Source organism: Heterodontus francisci, chromosome 1 (assembly GCF_036365525.1).
Source record: "Heterodontus francisci isolate sHetFra1 chromosome 1, sHetFra1.hap1, whole genome shotgun sequence".
Taxonomy (NCBI): Eukaryota; Metazoa; Chordata; class Chondrichthyes; order Heterodontiformes; family Heterodontidae; genus Heterodontus; species Heterodontus francisci.
The window spans coordinates 125,850,873-125,875,227 of NC_090371.1; the positions used below are offsets into that span (position 1 = coordinate 125,850,873).

Here is a 24,355-nt window from a genome sequence, read left to right on the forward strand (position 1 = left end):
GCTAAACAACATTGACGTGTCAAACAACGATCAATGACATTTAATGCAGGCAAGTGTAAAGTACTGTACATAGGAAGGAAAATATACTCCGTGAATGGTGTTGAAATAGCTAAGAATGAGGTTGAAAGACACTAAGCACTCTTAATAGACTCAATAGGTCCAAACAATGTAGAGTAGAAATTGGCAGAGCCATTGGAATTTTGAACTGCATACCCTTCTATTCCTTTCTCCCTCAAGTGATTGTCTTGCCTCCCCTTAAACACATCTATGCCATTTGCCTGAACTGCTCCTTGTGGTAGTACATTCCACATTTTTACTATTGTTTAGGTAAAGATTTTCTTCTGAATTCATGACTGCAATTATTAGTCATATTTATTACCTCTAGTTTTGGACTCCCCCACAAGTAAGAAACATTTTCTCTACGTCTACCCTATCAAACCTTTTCATAATCTTAAAGACGTCCAGCAGATCACCCCTCAGCCTTCCCTTTTCTCAAGAACAGTCCCAGCCTGCTCACCATTTTCTGATAACTATATCCTCGCAGCTCTGGTATCAACCTAGTGAATCTTTTTTGTACCTTCTCCAGTGCTTCAGTATCCTTTTTATAGCAATGGAAATCAGAACTGTTCACTGTATTCGACATCTGGTCTTACCAAGATTCTATACAAATAGAAGTCCCCAGCGTCACAGATGCTAGACTTCAGCCAATTCGAATCACTCCGCGTGATATCAAGGAACAACTGAATGCACTGGATACCTCAAAGGCTATGGGCCCTGACAATATTCCGGCAATGGTACTGAAGACCTGTGCTCCAGAACTTGCCGCGCCCCGAACCAAGCTGTTCCAGTACAGCTACAACATTGGCATCCACCCTGCAATGTGGAAAATTGCCCAGGTATGTCCTGTACACAAAAAGCAGGACAAGTCCAACCCGGACAATTACGGCCCGATCAGCCTACTCTTAATCAGCAGTAAAGTGATGGAAGGTGTCATCAACAGTGCCATCAAGCAGCACTTGCTTAGCAATAACCTGCTCAGCGATGCTCAGTTTGGGTTCTGCCAGGACCACTCAGCCCCTGACCTCATTACAGCCTTGGTTCAAACATGGATAGAAGAGCTGAACTCCAGAGGTGAGGTGAGAGTGACTGCCCTTGACATCAAGGCAGCATTTGACTGAGTATGGCATCAACCATCTTCAGCTGCTTCATCAATGACCTTCCTTCAATCATAAGGTCAGAAGTGGGGATGTTCGCTGATGATTGCACAATGTTCAGCACCATTCATGACTCCTCAGATACTGAAGCAGTCCGCGTAGAAATGCAGCAAGACCTGGACAATATCCAGGCTTGGACTGATAAGTGGCAAGTAACATTCGCGCCACACAAGTGCCGGGCAATGACCATCTCCAACAAGAGAGAATCTAACCATCTCCCCTTGACATTCAATGGCATTACCATCACTGAATCCCCCACTATCAACATCCTAGGGGCTACCATTGACCAGAAACTGAACTGGAGTAGCCATATAACTACCGTGGATACAACAGCAGGTCAGAGACTAGGAATCCTGAGGCGAGTAACTCACTTCCTGACTCCCCAAAGCCTGTCCACCATCTACAAGGCACAAGTCAGGAGTGTGATGGAATACACTCCACTTGCATGGATGGGTGCAACTCCAACAACACTCAAGAAGCTCAACACCATCCAGGACAAAGCAGCCCACTTGATTGGCACCCCATTCACAAACATTCACTCCCTCCACCACCGACGCACAGTGGCAGCAGTGTGTACCATCTACAAGATGCACTGCAGCAATGCACCACGGCTCCTTAGACAGCATCTTCCAAACCCATGACCTCTACCAACTAGAAGGACAAGGGCAGCAAATGCATGGGAACACCACCACCTGCAGGTTCCCCTCCAAGTCACACACCATCCTGACTTGGAACTATATCGCCGTTCCTTCACTGTCACTGGGTCAAAATCCTGGAACTCCCTTCCTAACAGCACTGTGGGTGTACCTATGCCAAGTGGACTGCAGCGATTCAAGAAGGCAGCTCACCACCACCTTCTCAAGGGCAATTAGGGATGGGCAATAAATGCTGGCCTGGACAGTGACACCCAAAATCCCATGAATGAATTAAACAAAAAATTTAACAACTTCTCTGCTTTTCAATTCTCTCTCTCTCTCTAGAAATGAACACCAGTGCTCACTTGGCTTTCTTAGAAAAAATTGGCCATATTAACCTATGTCACTACTTTGAGACTTATATATTCTTGCCCCTAGATCACTTTGATCCTGTAGTCCACTTGAACTATTATACAAGTAGTATGTGACCTCCTTAATTCGTCCTACTGCAGAATCACAGAATTGTTACAGCACAGAAGGGAGGCCATTCGGCCCACTGTATCTGCACCAACTCAGAGTGAGCAGTTCACTTACTGCCATTCCCTTGCCTTCTCCCCATAACCCTGTACATTCTTCCTTTTCAGGTAACAAATTCCCTTTTGAAAGCCTCGACTGAACCTGCCTCCACCACACTTTCTGATAGCGTATGCCAGATCCTAACCACTAGCTGCATGAAAAAGCTTTTCCTCATGTTGCCATTGCTTCTTTTGCCAATACCTTAAATCTGTGCCCTCTCATTCTCGATCCTTTCTATCTCCCTATTTACTCTTTCCAGACCACTCAAGGAAATACACAATAAACGGGAAGATATTGAGAAGGGTAGAAGAAGTGAGAGACCTTGCAGTGCATGTCCACAGGTCCCTGAAGGTGGCAGGACAGGTAGACAGAATGGTGCAGAAGGCATATAGAATGCGTTCCTTTATTGGCTAAGGTATAGAATACAAAAGCAGAGATGTAGTGCTGGAACCGTATAAAACACTGGTTAGGCCACAGTTGGAGTACTGGATACAGTTCTGGTCACATTACAGGAAGGACATAATTGCTCTGGAGTACAGAGGAGATTTACAAGAATGTTGCCAGGACTTGAATGTTGCAGCTATGAGGAAAGATTGGATTGGCTAGGGTTGTTTTCCTTAGAACAGAGGAGGCTGTACAAACTTATGAGGGGCCTAGATAGAGTAGACAGGAAGGACCGGTTTCCCATAGAGGAGAGGTCAATTACCAAGGAGGCACATATTTAAGGTGATTGGTAGAAGGATTAGAGGGGACATGAGGAAAAACATTTTTACCCAGAGGGCGGTGGGTGTCTGGAATTCACTGCCCAGATCGGTGGTGGAGGCAGAAACCCTCAACCCGCATTTGTCCATGTGACAGTAATTTGGGGCAAAATTAACAGTTTCTAGAGGTTTCCTCACCACTGAAGTTAAACTGACTGGCCTGTAGTTGCTGGGCTTTTCTTTACATCTTTTTTGAACAAGGGTGTAACATTGCAATTCTCCATCCACTGGTACCACCCGAGTCTAAGGAAGACTGGAAAATTATGGCCAGTGTCTCGGCAATTTCCTCAGTATCTGTGGACGCATCTCATCTGGTCCTGCTGCTTGATCAACTTTAATTATAGACAGCCTATTTAATACCTAATCAATTTAAAATCCTTCTAGTGTATTAATTACCTCCTCTTTCACCATGGCCTAGGTAGCATCTTCTTCCTTGGTAAAGACAGATGCAAAGCATTCATTTAATACCATAGCTATTCCTTCGCCTCCATGTGTAAATCCTCCTTTTGGTCCCTAACTGGCCCTACCCCACCTTTTACCACCCTTTTACTATTTAATGCCTATACAAGACTTTGGGATTCCCTTTTATGTTAGCTGCCAGTCTCTTTTCATACTCTCTCTTTACTTCTCTTATTTACCCTTTCACTTCCACTCTAAACCTTCTATGTTCAGCCTGGTTCTCTATTGTATTATCTACCCAACATCTGTCATAAGCACTTTTTTCTTCATCTCTGTCTCTTTTGTCATCCAGGGAGCTCTGGATTTGTTTGCCCGACCTTTCCCCTTCGAGTGAACATTCCTTGACTTGGCCTGAACTCTCCCTTCTTTGAAGGTAACCCATTGTTCAGCTGCCGTTTTTCCTGCCAACCTTTGATTCCAATTTATTCAGCCCAGATCCATTCTTACCCCATTGAAGTTGGCTTTCCCCCAGTTAATTATTCTTACTCTAGATTGTTCTTTTCCCATAGCCAACCTAAACCTTATGATACAATGATCACTGTCCCCTAAATGTTCTCCAACTGACACTTGATCCACTTGGCCCACCTCATTCCCAAGAACCAGGTCCAGCAGTATTTCCTTTCTTTCTTGTTGGACTGGAAACATACTGCTGTAGAAAATTTTCTGGCACACTCTCTAGGAACTCTTGCCCATCTCTACCCTTTACACTACTACGATCCCAGTCTATATTTAGATAATTAAAGTCCATTATAACTACTCTATAATTCTTGCATTTCTCTGCAATTGCCTTGCAAATTTGTTCCTCTACATCCTTTCCACTGGTTGGTGGCCTATAGACTACACTGAGAAATGTAATTGCACTTTTTTGTTCCTTAGCCCTAGCCAAATAGATTTTGTCCCTGACCTCTCTGGGATATCCTCTCTCTCATGCACTGTAATAATCTCCTTAAATCAATACCACCACTCCTCCCCCTTTTTCCCTTTCCTATCTTTTCTGAACACCTTGTATCCAGGAATATTTAACACCCAGTCCTGTCGTTTAAGTCAGGTCTCTGTATAACCACATCATCATATACCCATGTCATTCTGCGCCTGTAACTTACCAATCTTATTAGCTACTCCATGCATTCACATACATGCACATGAACCCTGATTTAGACTTTATTACTTCCTCCCTTACTCGGCCCCCACCTAATAACTTACTATTCCCTACCCTAGTGCTATCTATCTCTCCTAGACTTCTGTGTACCTTCATAGTACTATCTAACACCCTCACCTTATGCATCTTATTACTCGTTTCTACTTCTGTATCCTTTTGCCCATCCCCCTGCCAATTTAGTTTAAACCCTCCCCAACCACACGAGTGAACGTCCCCATGAGGACACTTGTCCCAGTCCCGTTGAGGTGCAACCTGTCCCTTTTGAATAGGTGCCTCCTGCCCCAAAACTGGTTCCAATGCCCCAAGAATCTGAAGCCCTCCCTCCTGCACCATGCTTCATGCATTGATCCTCCCTATCTTCCTACTTCTACTCTCACGAGCATGTGGCACCAAGAGTAATTCAGAGATTACTACCCTCAAGGTTCTATTCTTTAACTTCCTCCCTAGCGCCTGAAAATTGGATTGTCGGACCTCAATATGTGCCCTTGCAATGTCGTTGGTACCAACATGCACCACTACTTCTGGCTCGCTCACTCCCTTCCCCCTGCAGAATATCCTGCACCCTCTCGATGTCCTTCACTGGCACCTGCGAGCCAACACACCATGCGGGACTTACAATAACAGTTGCAGAAATGCCTGCCCCCTGACTATGGAACCACCTATAACAACTGCATTTCTGCACTTTGCTGCTCCCTCCTGTACACTCCCATGCCCATTGGTGCCATGGTTTGGACTGCACTCCTTCAAGATATTGTCACGCTCAGCAGTGTCCAAAGCTGAATACCAGTTTGAGAACAGCACACACGCTGAAGACTCCTACACGCCTCTTCCCACGCTTCTGGATGGCCACCTGCCTACTATCCTGAACTCCTACTGCCTGTGGGATGACCACCTCCTGGAATGTACGATCCAGGAAACTCTCCTGCTCCCTGATGCTCTGCATTGATTTCAGCTGCCCCTCAAGCTTGGAAATCCTGCTTGTTACCCAAGATACACAAAGTATCCTGAATTTCCCACATGGCACAGGAATTGCAGGCAACAGGTCGCAGCTGCCCATCCATTATCTAAACAAAAATCCTCTATTCCCTTTTTCAACAATCTATTTAGTACCCTGTTTAAACAATCAATAGTAATTAATACCTCTGGTCCTGCTCTGTGCTTATACTCTTATTGTTTGACTTACTAGCCCAATTGAAAATTTTTTTAATTTCCAGCTCCTAATTTGAACCAATACCTTCTTTGCTGGTCTCTCTCTCTCTCTCACTCTATGATAAATTATAAAATCCAGCTTAGTTTTTAGTTGTTATACTAATGAATCACTCAAGTCTTATTTTATATTTGATTAACTTCGATTAAATTAAACGCTTACCGATATACTCAATGATATATACTTACCGATATATTCTGTTTCCCTGCATTTTCCAAAATGCATCACATCACACTTATCTATATTATAATTAATTTACCAATTACATGCCCATTCTGCAAGTTTAATATCTTGTATTTTGTTGCATTCTTCCTCAGTATTACTTTTATGCCCCAAATTGGTGTCATTCACAAATTTTAAAATTGTACTTCAGCTCCCAAGTCCAAATCTTTGAAGTAAATTGTGAACAGTGGTCCTAGCACCAATTCCTGTGGAACAACATTTCCCACCTTTTGCCAGTCTGAGTAGCTACCCTTAACCCCTGCTCTCAGCTTTCTGTTTTCTATTCTGAAGCTCACTGACTGTTCATTCTGCTACTTGTCCACTGATTCTACAAGCTCAAGGTTGCATGTTGTGCTCTTGCTTTCCTAAGTGACGTTCAACGCCAAGGTGTTTTGATTAATCAAATGAGGTGGGCAGCAGCTTGTAAATCAGTAGACGGTCTCTTTGACCTGAAATCATGTTACTTCATGGGGGTCTGGTGTCAAGAGACTCACACGGAGGTGCCTTCCTTACTGAATATCACTGTATCCATAAACTGCTCTCTGGTGGGTTTATCCTACCAGTGGCACAAGATGTTCCTTCCAATCTTCTTTAAAAATTAAGCATTGACAGAAGCTACAACCACATGCTTCCATTAGCCAAAGAGACGAGCCCAAAGGCATTCACATTCATAGACTAATTTTTTTTTTACTTTAGACTGGCAAATAGGACCTTCATTCAAACAGATTCGGCATTCTAAAATGGGTATGGTTAATGTCAAAGCTATCAGTGAACTGCATTGCAATCATGGAAAGATACACATCGTGCTAACTATACAAATATCTGCACATGTGTGCATAGCAGTGAGTATATCCCACAAATTTTCCAAAGTAATATTATTGGAGTTGCCCCAGAGCCAGCAACATACAGCTATTAATCCACTTAAGCAGGTCAAACATCAAGTCTGGATGTTAGTAAAAACTATACTTTCACAGAGACAATCCCATTCATTTAGGGAAAGGAAGGGGAAAAAAAAAAAATCACACCTACCTGATTGCTGGTCGTCTTGGCCGACGTCTTCTGTCAAGTTCTGCAATGAAGGGAAAAGAAGGAAAGTTTTGCAAATCTTAGATTTACAGCAAATGCATCTTGGAATATGATCCACCATGCAACACCAGTTATAGTACAGCTAATCTTAACCTTAAAGCAGAGGTTCCCAAACATTATTTTGCTTAGCACCCCCTCTCTTGTGCAATGCACTCTTTCTACCTAAACCCAGTACCTTGCAGGGGTCTCACAGCGAATGGAAAACTTTAAATGTGAAATGGCAGCTATCAATTCAGGCAAGTATCTATCTGGAAAGGTTGCAAAGTTCAATATTCGCTTCAACAAACTGACTGGAATTTAAACATCCCACATTTTGCTGAGATCACCCCATAATGCAACTCCCGTGGCTATGCAAACTGCAGAGGTGGCACCTGTTTAGACCAGCCCATCCTGCTCGCCTCCCTTCTCCTATTTGAGAACCTCGACATTAAAGCAACTAAGAACAAAACTGGTTATGATACAAACTACTCTTTAAATTTTAATTACATTAATTATACAGATTGATAACTATATAATGTTTACCATTTTCTGTCCATAGTATCACTTTTTTTAATGTGGTTATTTAAAAAGTTTCCTAAACAAATGGACAATCGTGACAAACCTTGTACTTAAATGCTAATGCTTAAGGTTACACACTGATCCATGAAGGCGTCCCCACCCATCTCCTTTGTGGTTTTATAGTTAAACAGTATTAAATGCTGCAGTCGACAGTGATGGATCTTTAAAGAAACTGTGTGCTGATGGGGACACTCAGTGTTCAACTAAGCAGTGACGATGAAGCCTTTTCAAAACTGTTATGCATTTGGTTGACAGATCTTCAAGCTATTCTTTAAATTTTAATTTATTATACAGATTATGCAGTTTTATGCACAAGAAAATATTTTTGGTCCATTTAGGGTCCAAAATATATGACATTTTCAAGAATGCATGTCAGAAGCCAGATGCCAGAAAATTGCAGGTGCCAACTGTATGTCAAGAGGCAGTTAGCTGGTTGGCTTCCCACCAATTTGAGCCAACTGCAACAACGGCATAGAACAAGAAATGAGCAAGAGCCACCTGACAAGAGGCCCTAAAGGTTTTTACAGAGCTAGAAGGAGCAGCAGTGCTGGTCCTGGCTCCACATTAGACAAGCTAACAGCTTACCTTTTTGTTGGTGGTCCCTTTAAGGACCACTGGTTAAGCTGCAGCAAGATGAGAAATACCTGAACGCAGCAGGTTCGGGAGGGCTCCTTAAATGGATGTTAGGTCCCTCATTAGCAATATGCAAGGGGCCCAACATCTGTTTAAGGCCACCAGTGACACCCGAATAATTGCCCATGCCAATACAGCGCTGGACGTATTATAGACGCTCAGAGCATAAGACATAGTTCCGAGAAACTGGATCTTTCGACCCCGGCTTCGTGCCAAAATCAGATGCAACAAGATCCGATTTCTACCCTAATTACACGAGAACTAGGAGTAGCAGTAGCAGGTGGTAATTCAGCCCCTCGAGCCTCAACTCCACTTTCCTGCCCGTTCTCCATAACCCTTCAACTCATTACTAATTAAAAATCTGTCTATCTCCTCCTTAAATTTACTCAATGTCCCGGCATCCACCGTACTCTGGGGTAGTGAATTCCACAGACTCACGACCCTTTGAGAGAAGTAATTTCTCCTCATCTCTGTTTTAAATCTGCTACCCCCTTATCCTAAAACCATGACCTCTCGTTCTAGATTGCCCCACAAGAGGAAACATCCTCGCTACGTCTACTTTGTCAATCCCCTTAATCATCTTATATACCTCAATTAGATCTCCTCTCATTCTTCTAAACTCCAGAGAGTAAAGGCCTAAACTGCTCAATCTCTCTTCATAAGATAAGCCCCCCATCTCTGGAATCAATCTAGTGAACCTCCTCTGAACTGCTTCCAATGCAACACAATACTCCAGTTGCGATCTCACTTAATGCCTTGTACAGTTGCAGCAACACTTCCCTACTATTATACTCTATTTCTTTAGCAAGAAATGCCAAAATTCCATTTGCCTTCCTTATTACCTGCTGCACCTACATACTAGATTTCTGCGATTCATGCACGAGGACACCCAGCTCCCTCTGCACCGAAGCACTCTGAAGCTTCTCTCCATTTAGATAATAATTTGCCTATCTATTCTTCCAACCAAAATGGACAACCTCACATTTATCCGCGTTAAACTCCATCTGCCAAATTTTGGCCCACTCACCTAACCTATCCATATCCATTTGTAAATTTCTTATTTCTTTATTGCAACTTACTACCCCACCTATTTTAGAATCATCTGCAAATTTGGCTTTTGTACCTTCTATCCCTGCATCCAAGTCATTAATATAGATTGTAAATAGTTGGGGCCTGAGGACCGAACCCTGTGGCACCCCACTAGTTACATCTTGCCAACCAGAAAAGGACCCATTTATCCCGACTCTCTGTTTTCTGTTGGTTAGCCAATCCTCTATCCGAGCTAATAAATTGCCCCTCATCCCATGTGATCTTACCTTGTGTATTAACCTTTTGTGCGGCACCTTACCAAATGCCTTCTGGAAGTCCAGATATACGACATCTACAGGATCCCCATTAACCACTTTACTCGTTACGTCTTCGAAGAACTCTAGCAAATTAGTCAAACACGATTTACCCTTCATAAAACCATGCTGACTCTGATGGATTGTGTTTTGACTTTCTAAATATCCTGTTATTACTTCTTTAAAAATGGATACAAACAAACAATTTCCCAATGACAGATGTTAGACTAACTGGTCTACAGTTTTCTACTTTCTGCCTCCCTCCCTTTTTGAATAAGGGCGTTATATTAGCATTTTCCCAATCCACTGGAACCTTCCCTGCATCCAGGGAATTTTGGATTATAACTAATGGATCCACTATCCCCGCTGCCACTTCCTTTAAGACCCTAGGATATAGGCCATCAGACCCTGGGGACTTGTCTGCCTTCAATCCCAATAGTTTGCTCAGTACTTTTGTCCTAGCAATGATGATTGTTCTAAGTTCCTCCCTTTCTATAACTTCTGCATTACCTGTTACTATTGGGATGGTACTAGTGTCCTCCACTGTGAAAACTGAGGCAAAATACTGATTTAGTGTCTCTGCCATTTCTGTGTTCCCCTCTATTAACTCCCCAGCCTCATCCTCCAAAGGACCCACATTCACCTTAGCTATTCTCTCCCCTTTTATATACTTATAGAAGCTTTTGCTATCTGTTTTTATATTTTGCGCTAGTTTTCTTTCATAATTTACCTCTGCTCTTATTACTTTTTTAGTAACCTTTTGCTGATCTTTATAAGTTTCCCAATCTTCCAGCTTGCCTTAGTTTTTTGTCTTTATGTTACCCTTAACTTCCTTGCTTAGCCATGGATGTATTAGATGTTTTTCCCCCTCTTACAATCTTTCTTCCTCTCTGGAATATATTTTAGTTGGGAGGAATTGAATATCTCCTTAAACATCTGCCACTGCTCATCAACTGTCCTACCTTTTAGTCTTCCTGCCCAGTCCACTAGGGCCAAATCTGTCCTCATGCCTATGTAATTACCTTTGTTTAACTCCAGAACGCCTGTGTGGGACTCCAGTTTCTCGCCCTCAAACTGAATTTGAAATTCTAGCATGCTATGATCACTCTTCCCTAGAGGATCCTTAACTATGAGAGAATTAATCCCACCTCATTACATAACATCAAATCTAGAATAGCCTGCTCCCTGGTTGGTTCCACAACATATTGCTCCAAAAAACAATCTCTAATACATTCAATGAACTTGCCCTCGAGGCTACCCTTGCCAATTTGATTAATCCAGTCTATATGCATATTAAAATCACCCATGATTATTGCCATACCTTTCTTACAAGCCACTAGTATTTCCTTGTTTATAATGTGCCACACTGTGGAACTACTGTTTGGGGAACTATAGATTACTCCCACCAGGGACTTCTTTCCCTTGCTATTTCTCATTTCTACCCAGACTGATTCTACGTCTTGACCTCCAATGCCTATATCATTTCTCTCTTCCTTTACTAACAAAGCTACACCACCTCCTTTTCCTTCCTGCCTATCCTTCCGAAATACTGAGTACCTTTGGATATTCAATTCCCAAACCTGTTTCCCTGCAACCACGTCTCAGTAATCACCACTAAATCATACCCATTTGTCTCTATTTGCGCTGTTAACTCATTAACTTTATTCTGAATGCTTCGTGCATTCAGAATCAAAGCCTTTATGTTTGTTCTATTATCAAATTTCCCTACTCTTGTACGATTCCTTGGTGCAATATGACGTTCACACGTTCTGTCCCTACCTTTTATTTTCTGGTAACAATCAGCCTCATCACTAACCTGCACTCCTACCTTCTCCTTTAACTTTGACTTCATAATTTTCCATGCAACTGAACCCTCCCCCCCCCACTATTTAGTTTAAAGCCCTATCCTACAGCCCTAGTTATATTATCAGTTATATAAGGAAAAGGCAAGAATCTACGTGTAATTAATACTTCAAAAGGATTTAAAATTTTCATTTTTTTTCAAAAAAGTTATCTGTCGGTTGCAGATAAGGCATCCTCTGCTCCATTTATGGAGGAATTCTTATTTTGCATTTGAAAGTCAGCATCTCTGACAATGCAACACTCCCTCAGTACTGCACAGAAACATCAAACTTGATCATGTGCTCAAGTCCTGGAGTGGAGCATGAACCCACAATCTTCTGACTGAGGTGAGAGTGCCATAACTAAGACAAGCAAATTAACCAGATTCTAAACCTTTTGATCCATGAAAATCTTTCACTGAGGAGAAACTAGGCTTAGGCAAGGTCTTCAGGTGTAGTCCATTTGATATTTCACTAACAATAATCGCCAGACATAACTTTCAGAGGAAAAGCTTGCTTTCATCCAGCTGTTACTTTTCTAATAACAGCCAAAGACTTGCAGGTGATTGGTAAATTGGCTGTTGTAAATTGCCCCTAGTGTAGGTAGGTGGTAGGGAATATGGGATTACAGTAAGGTTGGTATAAATGGGTGGTTGTTGGTCGGCACAGACTCGGTGGGCCGAAGGGCCTGTTTCAGTGCTGTATCTCTAAATAAATAAATAAGACTGTGCATCATTCATGCTTGTAGCTACACAGCATGGCTTTAATTACTATTTCAATCGCTGTACAAATCAATAATAAAGTATTAGCCACATTTACTTTTACAAATGTGTGCATTTTGCAAACATCAGTTTAAAATACACTGTGACTGCTATACTGAGTTGCTAAAGGTTGCATGTCTGTAAACATCAAATTGTTCCCGAACCCTTTACAAGTTAACAACTTATTCAATATGCTCACCTAACAATACAAGTCAAAAGCTATACAAACAAATTGCATTAACTTTACTAAAGTACTGTTTAGTTATTCTTTGTAGGAATTAACTGGCAGAATTTATCAATCCAGAATCATCCAAACCTTGCTACAATTTAATATTTATATTTATAGTATGTCATATTATTTCATACTTAATTTTTTAAATAGTAAATAAATGTTTTAGTTGCTTTACCTGGTGCCAAGTGTGCGGTTCAATATATAGATACATTTGATTCAGCACGCAGATTACTGCAAATAGGGTAATTGTAAATCCTCAAGAGAATGCAACTATTAAAGAGCAATAGTCTAATAAAATATTAAAAATTGTGCTATTTTATCCCTCTTTCAAAAAAATAATTTACCTGCAAAATATTTTACTCAACTGTTCCAAGGAGTTCCGTAATGATTTTCAAGCCCCTATTTATAAAGAAAAATGTTTGATTTGGAAGCCAGAAATTGCATTCCAAATACAAAACTGAGTGAATTCACAATGCAGCCACCATGTAACCTAAGATTTAGCCAGTGATTAACTATACCTTAGTAAATAACAAAAGGTACCACAGGGCTGTTAGTGCCAGAAAATTGCACTGCAACACAAGCCACTGCCTTTGGGAAATAATTCATGCCCTAAAAACTTTACCATAATTATTTTTCCACTTCTTCCATCCTCAAAAATATGCTACAAAGTGCAACTTTTAAAATTATGATCTTCTAGAGAAACCAGAGAATGTTGAATCATTAACCATATGTTGTTTATTATAATAAACACAAGCATCAACTATTGCTCCGTGGAAAAACAGTTGCCCGAGTTAGAAGGCTGCACTGTTAGAGGTGCCGTCTTTCCATGAGCCATTAAACCATCTACCCACTTGGGAATGTAAAAGATCCCATGACACTATTCAAAGAAGAGCAGGTGAGTTCTTCTTGGTGTTCTGGGCAATATTTATCCCTCAACCAAAATTATTAAAACAGACTGTCTGGTCATTATTATATAGCTGTTTGAGGGACCTCGCTGTGCACAAACTGACTGCCACATTTCTCGGCACAACAGTGACTAAACTCCAAAACTGCTTCATTGGCTGTAAATTGCTTTGGGTCATCCACAGGTCATGAAAGGCGCTATATAATTTAAGTTCTTTGTTTCTTTCTTACTCAAAATAACTGCAAGAGAAAGACAGATTGAGGTCCTTTACCAACAGTATATCTGAAAAACTACAAATTTTGTAGCTGCAGTAAGTTCAAACTTAAGGACTGGCTGCTCCAAAAAGGAAACACTATTAGTTTTAATAAAAGCAAAATCCTTCTGAAGAAGGGTCACTGACCTGAAACGTTAACTCTGCTTCTCTCTCCACAGATGCTGCCAGACCTGCTAAGCATTTCCAGCATTTCTTGTTTTTACATACTATCAATTTTAACACTAAGTCAGTAACTATATAGAAAAGGTAAAGTTTGTTGTTGCAGGCTCACTTTTGTTCTAAGTTGCAAGCTTTTCAGCTATGAACATTCTACCCTTTGACTTTGTAGTCACACATAATTAATACTATACAAAACAAGTGGCAAAGTAATATTTGAAAAGCTGGAATCCTTAAGCAAGTTCATCCCTAATTGTCACCATCAGCACCTGCTCTACAAGGTTGGAACATTATTGAGATAATTCACTTGGAGCTAGTCAACGTACAAAAGGAAAACAAGTAATTCCTGCAATTGCACTTCCCTATTCTATCTTAGTTCAGTATGTTTAGAATGCCAACGATAAAGCTTCAGATCACTCATCCAACTTGTAAAGTTAACACCCAAGCAGCAATTTGGTTTGTGTAATAGTTTAAATTTAATGTAAAATTTTAAAGCAATCAATTTGCTGAATAAAGTTTAATAAAATGTACAATAGACAATTGTAAATCTGCACCTTTGTCAGTAGTACCCAATATAATTTCTGCAAGTCTTCTGTACTCTGCCAGGGTCATGCCACAAGACATTTTTTCTTAGTTTTTGCCAGCTTTAGTGTATGCCACACCTCTATCCGACAGAAAAGAAACATGCATATTCATTCAAGCAGTTAGTTGCAAATTGATAGAAAACCTGTGAGGATCATCTGGATATGAGTTCCTTCAATACACACATCAAGACTTGAATTCTTTGCAAAGGAGACAAAGGAGATTGATAATCAGCTTCACCAAACAGGGCAGAATTCTGGAAGACTAAATCTTGATCAACTAGCCCAAAACACATGGCTCTGAAAGCCAAAGATGCTGGAATGGCACTTTATGAAGAGTCAAGGGCAGTGATTAGAACTAGGAGTTAGTATGTTAGTTGACTCACAGAAACAATACTGGACAGATAATTACAAGGGAGAATTACTAGTTTCATTGTTCACTGAATAATGTTCTAAGCCTTTCTTTTTTAAAGGATTTCTTCAGTCACCATGACAAGTTGGGAGCAAAATCCACCCTTGGTAGCATAATGGTAACATAACTGGACTAATATTTCATGAGATCAAATCCCACCAAAGCAACTGGGGGAATTTAAATTCAATTAAATTAATCTGGAATTTTAAAAAAGTTAGTCTCAGTAATGATGATCGTCACTGGATTGTCGTAAAAACCCACCTGATGCACTAACGCCCTTCTTGGGAGGAAATATGCCATCTTTACCTGGTCTGGCTATTTGTGACTCCCGACAAAGCAATGTGGTTGACTTTTAACTGCTCTCTGAAATGGCCTAGCAAGCCGCTCAGTTGCATCAAACTGCTATGCAGAAAAGTCAAAGAATAAAAAAACTGGATGGATCACCCGGCATAGACCTAGGATCCAGAAACAAGAAAGGCACACCCAGCCCAGGCAACACTGCAAAGTTCTCCTCACTAACATCTGGGGGACTTCTGTCAAAATTGGGAGAGCTGCCCCAGAAACTAGTCAAGCAACAGCCTGACACAGTCATACTCACTGAAAAATATACCTTACAGCCAATGTCCCAGACTCCTCAATCAACCAGAAGTGCCAAGTGGATGATTCATCTCAGCCTCCTCCTGAATTTCCCATCGCAGATGCCAGTCTTCGGCCAATTCGATTCATTCCATGCAACATCAAGAAACGGCTCAGCATACTGGATATAGCAAAGGCCATGGACCCTGACAACATTCTGCTGTAGTGCTGAAGACTTGTGCTCCATAACTAATGGTGCCCCTAGCCAAACTGTTCCAGTACAGCTACAACACTGGCACATAACCAACAATGTTAGGTATATCCTGTCCACAAAAAGCAGGACAAATCCAATCTGCCCAATTACTGCCATCAGTCTACTCTCAAATCATTAGCAACGTAATGCAAGGTGTCATTAACAGTGCTATCACACAGCATGCTCAACAATAAGCTGCTCAACAACGTTCAGGTTGGGTTCCACCAGGAACACTCGGCCACAGACCTCATTACAACCTCGGTCCAAACATGGATAAAAGAGATGAATTCCAAAAGGTTATGTATGAGTGACTGCCCTTGACATCAAGGCAGCATTTCACCGAGTGAAAAACATCGAGGAACCCTAGTAAAATTTAAAGTCAATGGGAAACAGGGGGTAAAACGCTCTACTGGCTGGAGTCATACCTAGCACAAAGTACGATCATTGTGGCCAATCATCTCAGCCCCAGGACATGGCAGCAGAAGGTCCTCATAAATCAAAGTGCATGGGGTATAAAGGCTACAAAAATAAAAAAAGGGGTCAGATACAGAGTAAAGTTACACCCTACACTGCCCCAAACAACCCAGGGTAGGTACATATGAACATATGAATTGGGACCAAGAGTAGGCCACTCGGCCCCTCGAGCCTGCTCCGCCATTCAATAAGTTCATGGCTGATTTGATTGTTTCACATTCCCACCAACCCCCGATAACCTTGCACCCCCTTGCTTATCAAGAATCTATCTACCGCTGCCTTAAAAATATTCAAAGACTCTGCTTCCACCGTCTTTTGCGGAAGAGAATTCCAAAGACTCATGACTCTCAAAGAAAATATTTTTCCTCATCTTGGTCTTAAATGAGCGACCCTTTATTTTTAAACAGTGACTCCTAGTTCTAGATTCTCCCACAAGAGGAAACATCCTTTCCACATGCACCCTGTCAACACTCCTCAGGATCTTATAAGTTTCAATCAAGTTGCCCCTTACTCTTCTAAATTCCAGTGGATACAAGCCTACCCAGTGGAGCCTTTCCTCATAAGACAACCCGCCCATTCCAGGGATTAGTCCAGTAATCCTTCTCTGAACTGCTTTCAACGCATTTACATCTTTCCTTAAATAAGAAGACCAATACTGTACACAGTACTCCAGATAAGGTCTCACCAATATCCTTCACAATAAAATTATAACATTCTATGAGCTTTCCTAACTACTTGCTGAACCTGAATACTAACCTTTTGCGATTCAGGCACGAGGACACCCAGATATCTGTGCATCTCAGAGCTCTGCAAACTCTCACCATTTAGATAATATACTTCTTTTTTATTATTCCTGCCAAAATGGACAATTTCACCTTTTCCCAAATTATGCTCCATTTGCCAGATCTTTGCCCACTCACTTAACCGATATCACATTGTAGCCTCCTTATGTCCTCTTCACAACTTACTTTCCTACCTATCTTTGTGTCATCATCAGACATCACGGGTTAGATACAGAGTGAAGCTCCCACTACACTTGGGTAGTTCAACACATGGCGGGGGGGGGGAAAAAGAGAGGGGGGGGAAAAAGAGAGGGGGGGGAAAAAGAGAGGGGGGGGAAAAAGAGAGGGGGGGGAAAAAGAGAGGGGGGGGAAAAAGAGAGGGGGGGGAAAAAGAGAGGGGGGGGAAAAGAGAGGGGGGGAAAAAGAGAGGGGGGGAAAAAGAGAGGGGGGGAAAAAGAGAGGGGGGGAAAAAGAGAGGGGGGGGAAAAAGAGAGGGGGGGGAAAAAGAGAGGGGGGGGAAAAAGAGAGGGGGGGGAAAAAGAGAGGGGGGGGAAAAAGAGAGGGGGGGGAAAAAGAGAGGGGGGGGAAAAAGAGAGGGGGGGGAAAAAGAGAGGGGGGGGAAAAAGAGAGGGGGGGGAAAAAGAGAGGGGGGGGAAAAAGAGAGGGGGGGAAAAAGAGAGGGGGGGAAAAAGAGAGGGGGGGGAAAAAGAGAGGGGGGGGAAAAAGAGAGGGGGGGGAAAAAGAGAGGGGGGGGAAAAGAGAGGGGGGGGGAAAAGAGAGGGGGGGGAAAAAGAGAGGGGGGGGAAAAAGAGAGGGGGGGGAAAAAGAGAGGGGGGGGAAAAAGAGAGGGGGGGGAAAAAGAGAGGGGGGGGAAAAAGAGAGGGGGGGGAAAAAGAGAGGGGGGGGAAAAAGAGAGGGGGGGGAAAAAGAGAGGGGGGGGAAAAAGAGAGGGGGGGGAAAAAGAGAGGGGGGGGAAAAAGAGAGGGGGGGGGAAAAAGAGAGGGGGGGGAAAAAGAGAGGGGGGGGAAAAAGAGAGGGGGGGGAAAAAGAGAGGGGGGGGAAAAAGAGAGGGGGGGGAAAAAGAGAGGGGGGGGAAAAAGAGAGGGGGGGGAAAAAGAGAGGGGGGGGAAAAAGAGAGGGGGGGGAAAAAGAGAGGGGGGGGAAAAAGAGAGGGGGGGGAAAAAGAGAGGGGGGGGAAAAAGAGAGGGGGGGGAAAAAGAGAGGGGGGGGAAAAAGAGAGGGGGGGGAAAAAGAGAGGGGGGGGAAAACGAGAGGGGGGGAAAAAGAGAGGGGGGGAAAAAGAGAGGGGGGGGAAAACGAGAGGGGGGGGAAAAAGAGAGGGGGGGGAAAAAGAGAGGGGGGGGAAAAAGAGAGGGGGGGAAAAAGAGAGGGGGGGGAAAAAGAGAGGGGGGGGAAAAAGAGAGGGGGGGGAAAAAGAGAGGGGGGGGAAAAAGAGAGGGGGGGGAAAAAGAGAGGGGGGGGAAAAAGAGAGGGGGGGGAAAAAGAGAGGGGGGGGAAAAAGAGAGGGGGGGGAAAAAGAGAGGGGGGGGAAAAAGAGAGGGGGGGGAAAAAGAGAGGGGGGGGAAAAAGAGAGGGGGGGGAAAAAGAGAGGGGGGGGAAAAAGAGAGGGGGGGGAAAAAGAGAGGGGGGGGAAAAAGAGAGGGGGGGGAAAAAGAGAGGGGGGGGAAAAAGAGAGGGGGGGGAAAAAGAGAGGGGGGGGAAAAAGAGAGGGGGGGGAAAAAGAGAGGGGGGGGAAAAAGAGAGGGGGGGGAAAAAGAGAGGGGGGGGAAAAGAGAGGGGGGGGAAAAAGAGAGGGGGGGGAAAAGAGAGGGGGGGGAAAAAGAGAGGGGGGGGAAAAAGAGAGGGGGGGGAAAAAGAGAGGGGGGGAAAAAGAGAGGGGGGGAAAAAGAGAGGGGGGGAAAAAGAGAGGGGGGGAAAAAGAGAGGGGGGGGAAAAAGAGAGGGGGGGGAAAAAGAGAGGGGGGGGAAAAAGAGAGGGGGGGGAAAAAGAGAGGGGGGGGAAAAAGAGAGGGGGGGGAAAAAGAGAGGGGGGGGAAAAAGAGAGGGGGGGGAAAAAGAGAGGGGGGGGAAAAAGAGAGGGGGGGAAAAAGAGAGGGGGGGAAAAAGAGAGGGGGGGAAAAAGAGAGGGGGGGAAAAAGAGAGGGGGGGAAAAAGAGAGGGGGGGAAAAAGAGAGGGGGGGAAAAAGAGAGGGGGGGAAAAAGAGAGGGGGGGAAAAAGAGAGGGGGGGAAAAAGAGAGGGGGGGAAAAAGAGAGGGGGGGAAAAAGAGAGGGGGGGAAAAAGAGAGGGGGGGAAAAAGAGAGGGGGGGAAAAAGAGAGGGGGGGAAAAAGAGAGGGGGGGAAAAAGAGAGGGGGGGGAAAAAGAGAGGGGGGGGAAAAAGAGAGGGGGGGGAAAAAGAGAGGGGGGGGAGGAAGAGAAATTCAAAGAGTCATTGATTTATGGCACAGAAGGAGGCCACTCCATCCATCATGCCGGCTCTCCACGGAGCTATGTCGTCAGTCCTACTCCCTGGCTCAATCCCCGTAGCCCTTTAAGTCTATTTCTCTCTGTTGGTCTTTGATCGTCTCCACTTCCACCACCCTTGTGGGCAGCGAGTTCCAGATCATTACCACCCGCTGCGTCAATAAGTGCTTCCTCATATTCCCCCTGCCCTTTTGCACAAAACTTTCTATCTGTGTCCCTAGTCCTAGAGGGGAACGGGGAAGGAAGAGAAAACGAGACACACACACAGCGCGGGGAGAGGGGGAAGGGGGAAATCAAGGTCTCTACTGAAAGGTGGACTTCTATCCAGAATACTCTGCATCGCTACATCAAGTGTGAGGGCAGAGATTGACTACTTATTAAAGCAAAAACGTGCCAGGTCTGTCACTAAATCAGTTTTCAATATAGTGACGAGAAAGTCAGTCAATAAGTTAGTTTTCTCATTTAAAGCTTCTTCACAAAAATGCACATGTGCTGTTTTATTAGCAAGTTAAATTTTTAATGCCTTGATCTTTCAAAATTTGCTCACTGTTCCCCTGGGTCAAGCAAAAATCGCAATGCGGTCCTCCACCCCTAAAGGTTGGACAACCCTAATCTGCACTTTCCCCAAACACTTCCAGGGCAGGTACAGCAAAAAGAAAAAAAAAAGGCAGTGTCCTAGACCCAACCATCTTCAGCTGCTTCACTGATCTTCCCTCCATCATAAAGGTCAGAAGTGGGATGTTTGCTCCTGATAGCAGTGTTCAGTTCCAGTTGCAACTCCTCAAACACTGAAGCAGCCCATGTCTGCAGGCAGTAATAGCCCCAAGTCTGAATGTTGTCCAGTTAAGTGGCAAGTAACACAAATGCCAGGCAATGACCATCCCCAACAAGACAGAATCTAATCATCACCCCTTGCCATTACAAATCACTGAATCCCCCACCATCAACATCCTAGGGATCACAGTTGACCAGAAACTTAACTGGACAAGCCACTGTGGTTACAAGAGCAGATCAGAGATTGGGAATTCTGCATCGAGTATCTTGCCTTCTGACTTCCCAAAACCTTTCCATCACCTACAAAGTACAAATCAGGAGTGCGATGGAATACTCTCCACTTGCCTGGATTAGTGCAGTTCCAACAATGCAGGAAACTCCATACCATTCAGGACAAAGCAGCCTAATTATTTGACACCCTATCTACCACCTTAAACATTCACCCCCTCCACCACAGGCAAACCATGGCTGCAGTGTGTACCATTTAAACGATGCACTGCAGCAACTCACCCAAGACTCCGTCGACAGCACCTTCCAAACCCATGACTTCTATCAACAACAAGAGCAACAGGCACATAGGAACTTGCAAGTTTCCTGCCAAGTCACCCACCATCCTTACTGAACTATGTGTCGTTCCTTCACTGTCACTGGGTCAAAATCCTGGAACTTCCTGTGAACAGCGCTGTGGATATACCTGCACTACATGGACTAGATTTTTTTAGATTTAGAGATACAGCACTGAAACAGGCCCTTCGGCCCACCGAGTCTGTGCCGACCATTAACCACCCATTTATACTAATCCTACACTAATCCCATATTCCTACTACGTCCTCACCTGTCCCTATATTCCCCTACCACCTACCTATACTAGGGGCAATTTATAATGGCCAATTTACCTATCAACCTGCAAGTCTTTTGACTTGTGGGAGGAAACCGGAGCACCTGGAGGAAACCCACGCAGACACAGGGAGAACTTGCAAACTCCACACAGGCAGTACCCAGAATCGAACCCGGGTCCCTGGAGCTGTGAGGCTGCGGTGCTAATCACTGCAATGGTTCAAGAAGGCAGCTCACCACCACCATCTCAAGGGCATTTAAGGATGTGCAACAAATGCTGGTCTTGCCACACATCTGATGAATGAGCAAAAGAAAACTCAAGGTGAGGAAGAGACACTGCAGCGTGGACTACTAGGTCATGAAGTGTGGTGGCTCTTTTATCTCACTGGATCAACCCAAAATGAAACAAGGGAAAAACAAATCTGATTCCCCAGATACTAGATTGGACAAGTCAAGTCATCCAGACAGAAAACAGAGCACAGGAGCTCAAGACACCTCTACCTTCATGGTTCAAAGTAATCAAGGGTGGTTGATTCAGACAGAGGATTGGTCAAAACCTGCAGGGTGAAGACTCACAAAATCAAAAACCTATTTCACCAAGATCAGAAGTCTTACGTGTGGAGGATTGTACCATTATACCGAAATTAAAAGGTGAACAACATTTTGTGTGGCCCCCAGTGCAACACCCCCCACCCACCATAAACAATATCCTTCAAACTCATGACTGAGAAAAGAAAAGGGAAACAATTTAAATATAATCCTAAGGAACACAGGAACAGGAGTAGGCCATTCAGCTCCTCAAGCCTATTCCATTATTCAATTAGATCAGCACTGATCTACACCTCAATTACATTTAGCTGCCTTTGTTCTATATCCTTTGATACTTCTGCCTCACAAAAAGTTAATCAATTTCAGTCTTAAAATTTTCAAATGACCCAGCATCCATAGTCTTTTGGGAAGAAAGTTCCAGATTTTCACTAAAATAAAAGCAAAATACTGCGGATGCTGGAAATCTGAAACAAAAACAAGAAATGCTGGAATCACTCAGCAGGTCTGGCAGCATCTGTGGAAAGAGAAGCAGAGTTAACGTTTCGGGTCAGTGACCCTTCTTCGGAACTGACCCGAAACGTTAACTCTGCTTCTCTTTCCATAGATGCTGCCAGACCTGCTGAGTGATTCCAGCATTTCTTGTTTTTGTTCCAGATTTTCACTACCTTGCATGTGAAAAGGTGCTTTCCAATTTCATTCCTAAATGGCCTGATTGTAACTTTAAGATTGGGCCCTCTTATTCTGGATTATCACCAGAGAAATTAGTTTCTCTGCACCTCCCTTACTGAATTTCAAAGCTGGAGTGAATGAGTATGAAAGACAAATGAGTTATCCAATTTATTTACTGCATGAATTACCCAGACATAATCATTGCAAATTGCTTCAAAAACAATCTTGGTTTTAATTTTTTCTGTGCAAACTGTAAAAGATCCCAAAAAAATTCAGTTGAATGGAGTGAGAGGAGGGAAAAAAAAAGAATTTAATAAAAATATATATGATGTTAGTATGTGGATAGCCCCTGAACCTCTAACATGAACAAATGAAAATCAGCACGAACTTCCTAAGTGTACAATGAACAGTTCAAAATAAAAATGCAATTACTACATTCATTACATTGAAGTGCATTTACAAAAGTATAAACTGCTGAAAAGCCAAAGAAATGAAGGAATGTCTTATAACCCATGACCTCTATCACCTGGAGGAACAGGAGTAGCAGGCATATGGGAACACCATCACCTGCAAGCTCCCCTCATCTTGCCTTGGAACTATATCGCCGTTCCTTCACAGTCACTGGGTCAAAATCCTGAACCTCCCTCCCAAACAACATTGAGGGTGTACCTACACCACATGAACTGCAATGGAGCAAGGTGGCAACTCTCCACCACCTTCTCGAGGGCACTTTGGGGTAGGCAATAAATGCTGGCCTTGCCAGAGATGATCACATCCCATGAATTATAAAATACACAGAAAAGACCACTTGCAATCCCAGTGTCTAGGAATTATAACATCCCACAGTACAACTCATACCCAGGTACTTGTCTAACTCTACCTTGAAATTGCTGATACAATCAGCTCCCATTGTCTCCATTCCATACTTTCATCACCCTCTGGGTAATGTCGTTAAATCTAAACAATCCTTTTCACCACTCAACTTCCTCAATCTAATTCTCTTGTTGTAGGAAGTGAGACTATGTTAAGCATATTAATGCTCATCTCATCCACAACTTTTACGAGACTGAATACTTCTAGAATCTCATTTTTCAGCCTATTCTGCAATATAAATACTCCCAGCTTTTGTCGCCACTTCACTTAAATCAAGATGTCTAACCCCACCGTCAATTTAACATGCTTCACTGCATGCACTCCAATGTCTTTCTGATAATATTCATGGTACGTCAAGTAGGGTCAAACAAGTACTTACTACAGACACAAAATTGCTTCTTCAGATTTGTGCTCTATTCCTCAGGCTACAAAGCCCAAGAACCTACTTGCTCTCTTCACTGTTTTGATTGCTTCAAGGAGATATCCACCAGTTTCCCAAAAATATCTATTCCTGGTCATAGCCTGTAGATTAATGCCCACAGCTTACATTCATAGAATCATAGAAAGTTTATGGCACACAAAGAGGCCACTTGGTCCATTGTGTTTGTGCCAGCCAAAAAACAAGCCAACCAGCTTAATCCCACCTTCCAGCATTTGGGCCGTAGCCCTGCAGATTACAGCACTTGAGGTGCATATCCAGACACCTTTTAAATGAGTTGAGGGTTTCTGCCACTACTATCCTTTCGGGCAGTGAGTTCCAGACCCCTACCACCCTCTAGGTGAAAAAAAAAACTTTTCCTCACCTCCCCTCTGATCTTTCTACCAATCACTTTACATCTATGCCCCCTAGTCACTGACCTCTCTGCTAAGGTAAATAGGCCCTTCACATCCACTCTATCCAGGCCCCTCACAATCAAATCTCCCCTCAGTCATCTGTGTTCCAAGAAGAACAACCCCAGCCTATCCAATCTTTCCTCATAGCTGCATTTTTCCAGTCTTAGCAGCACTACCACTGCTTATTATGCTTGCCCAATCTCCTAACCTGACACTTGTCCATGTTAAAGGACATGG

The 24,355-nt window shown here is 43.3% G+C and overlaps 1 protein-coding gene across 7 annotated transcripts in view; it reads right to left on the minus strand.

The window, feature by feature from the left end:
- The window catches only part of dcun1d4 (DCN1, defective in cullin neddylation 1, domain containing 4 (S. cerevisiae)), an 82,510-nt gene that overhangs the window by 42,940 nt on the left and 15,215 nt on the right, over positions 1–24,355 (minus strand). For all 7 annotated transcript variants that reach the window (XR_010975382.1, XM_068035520.1, XM_068035511.1 and 4 more), the window contains one exon: positions 7,263–7,302. Coding sequence is in view for 5 of the 7 variants with exons in the window: in XM_068035520.1 (XP_067891621.1) it covers positions 7,263–7,302 (40 nt within the window). In the remaining 2 variants the exon portion in view is untranslated. The remainder of the gene's footprint in view (positions 1–7,262; positions 7,303–24,355) is intronic.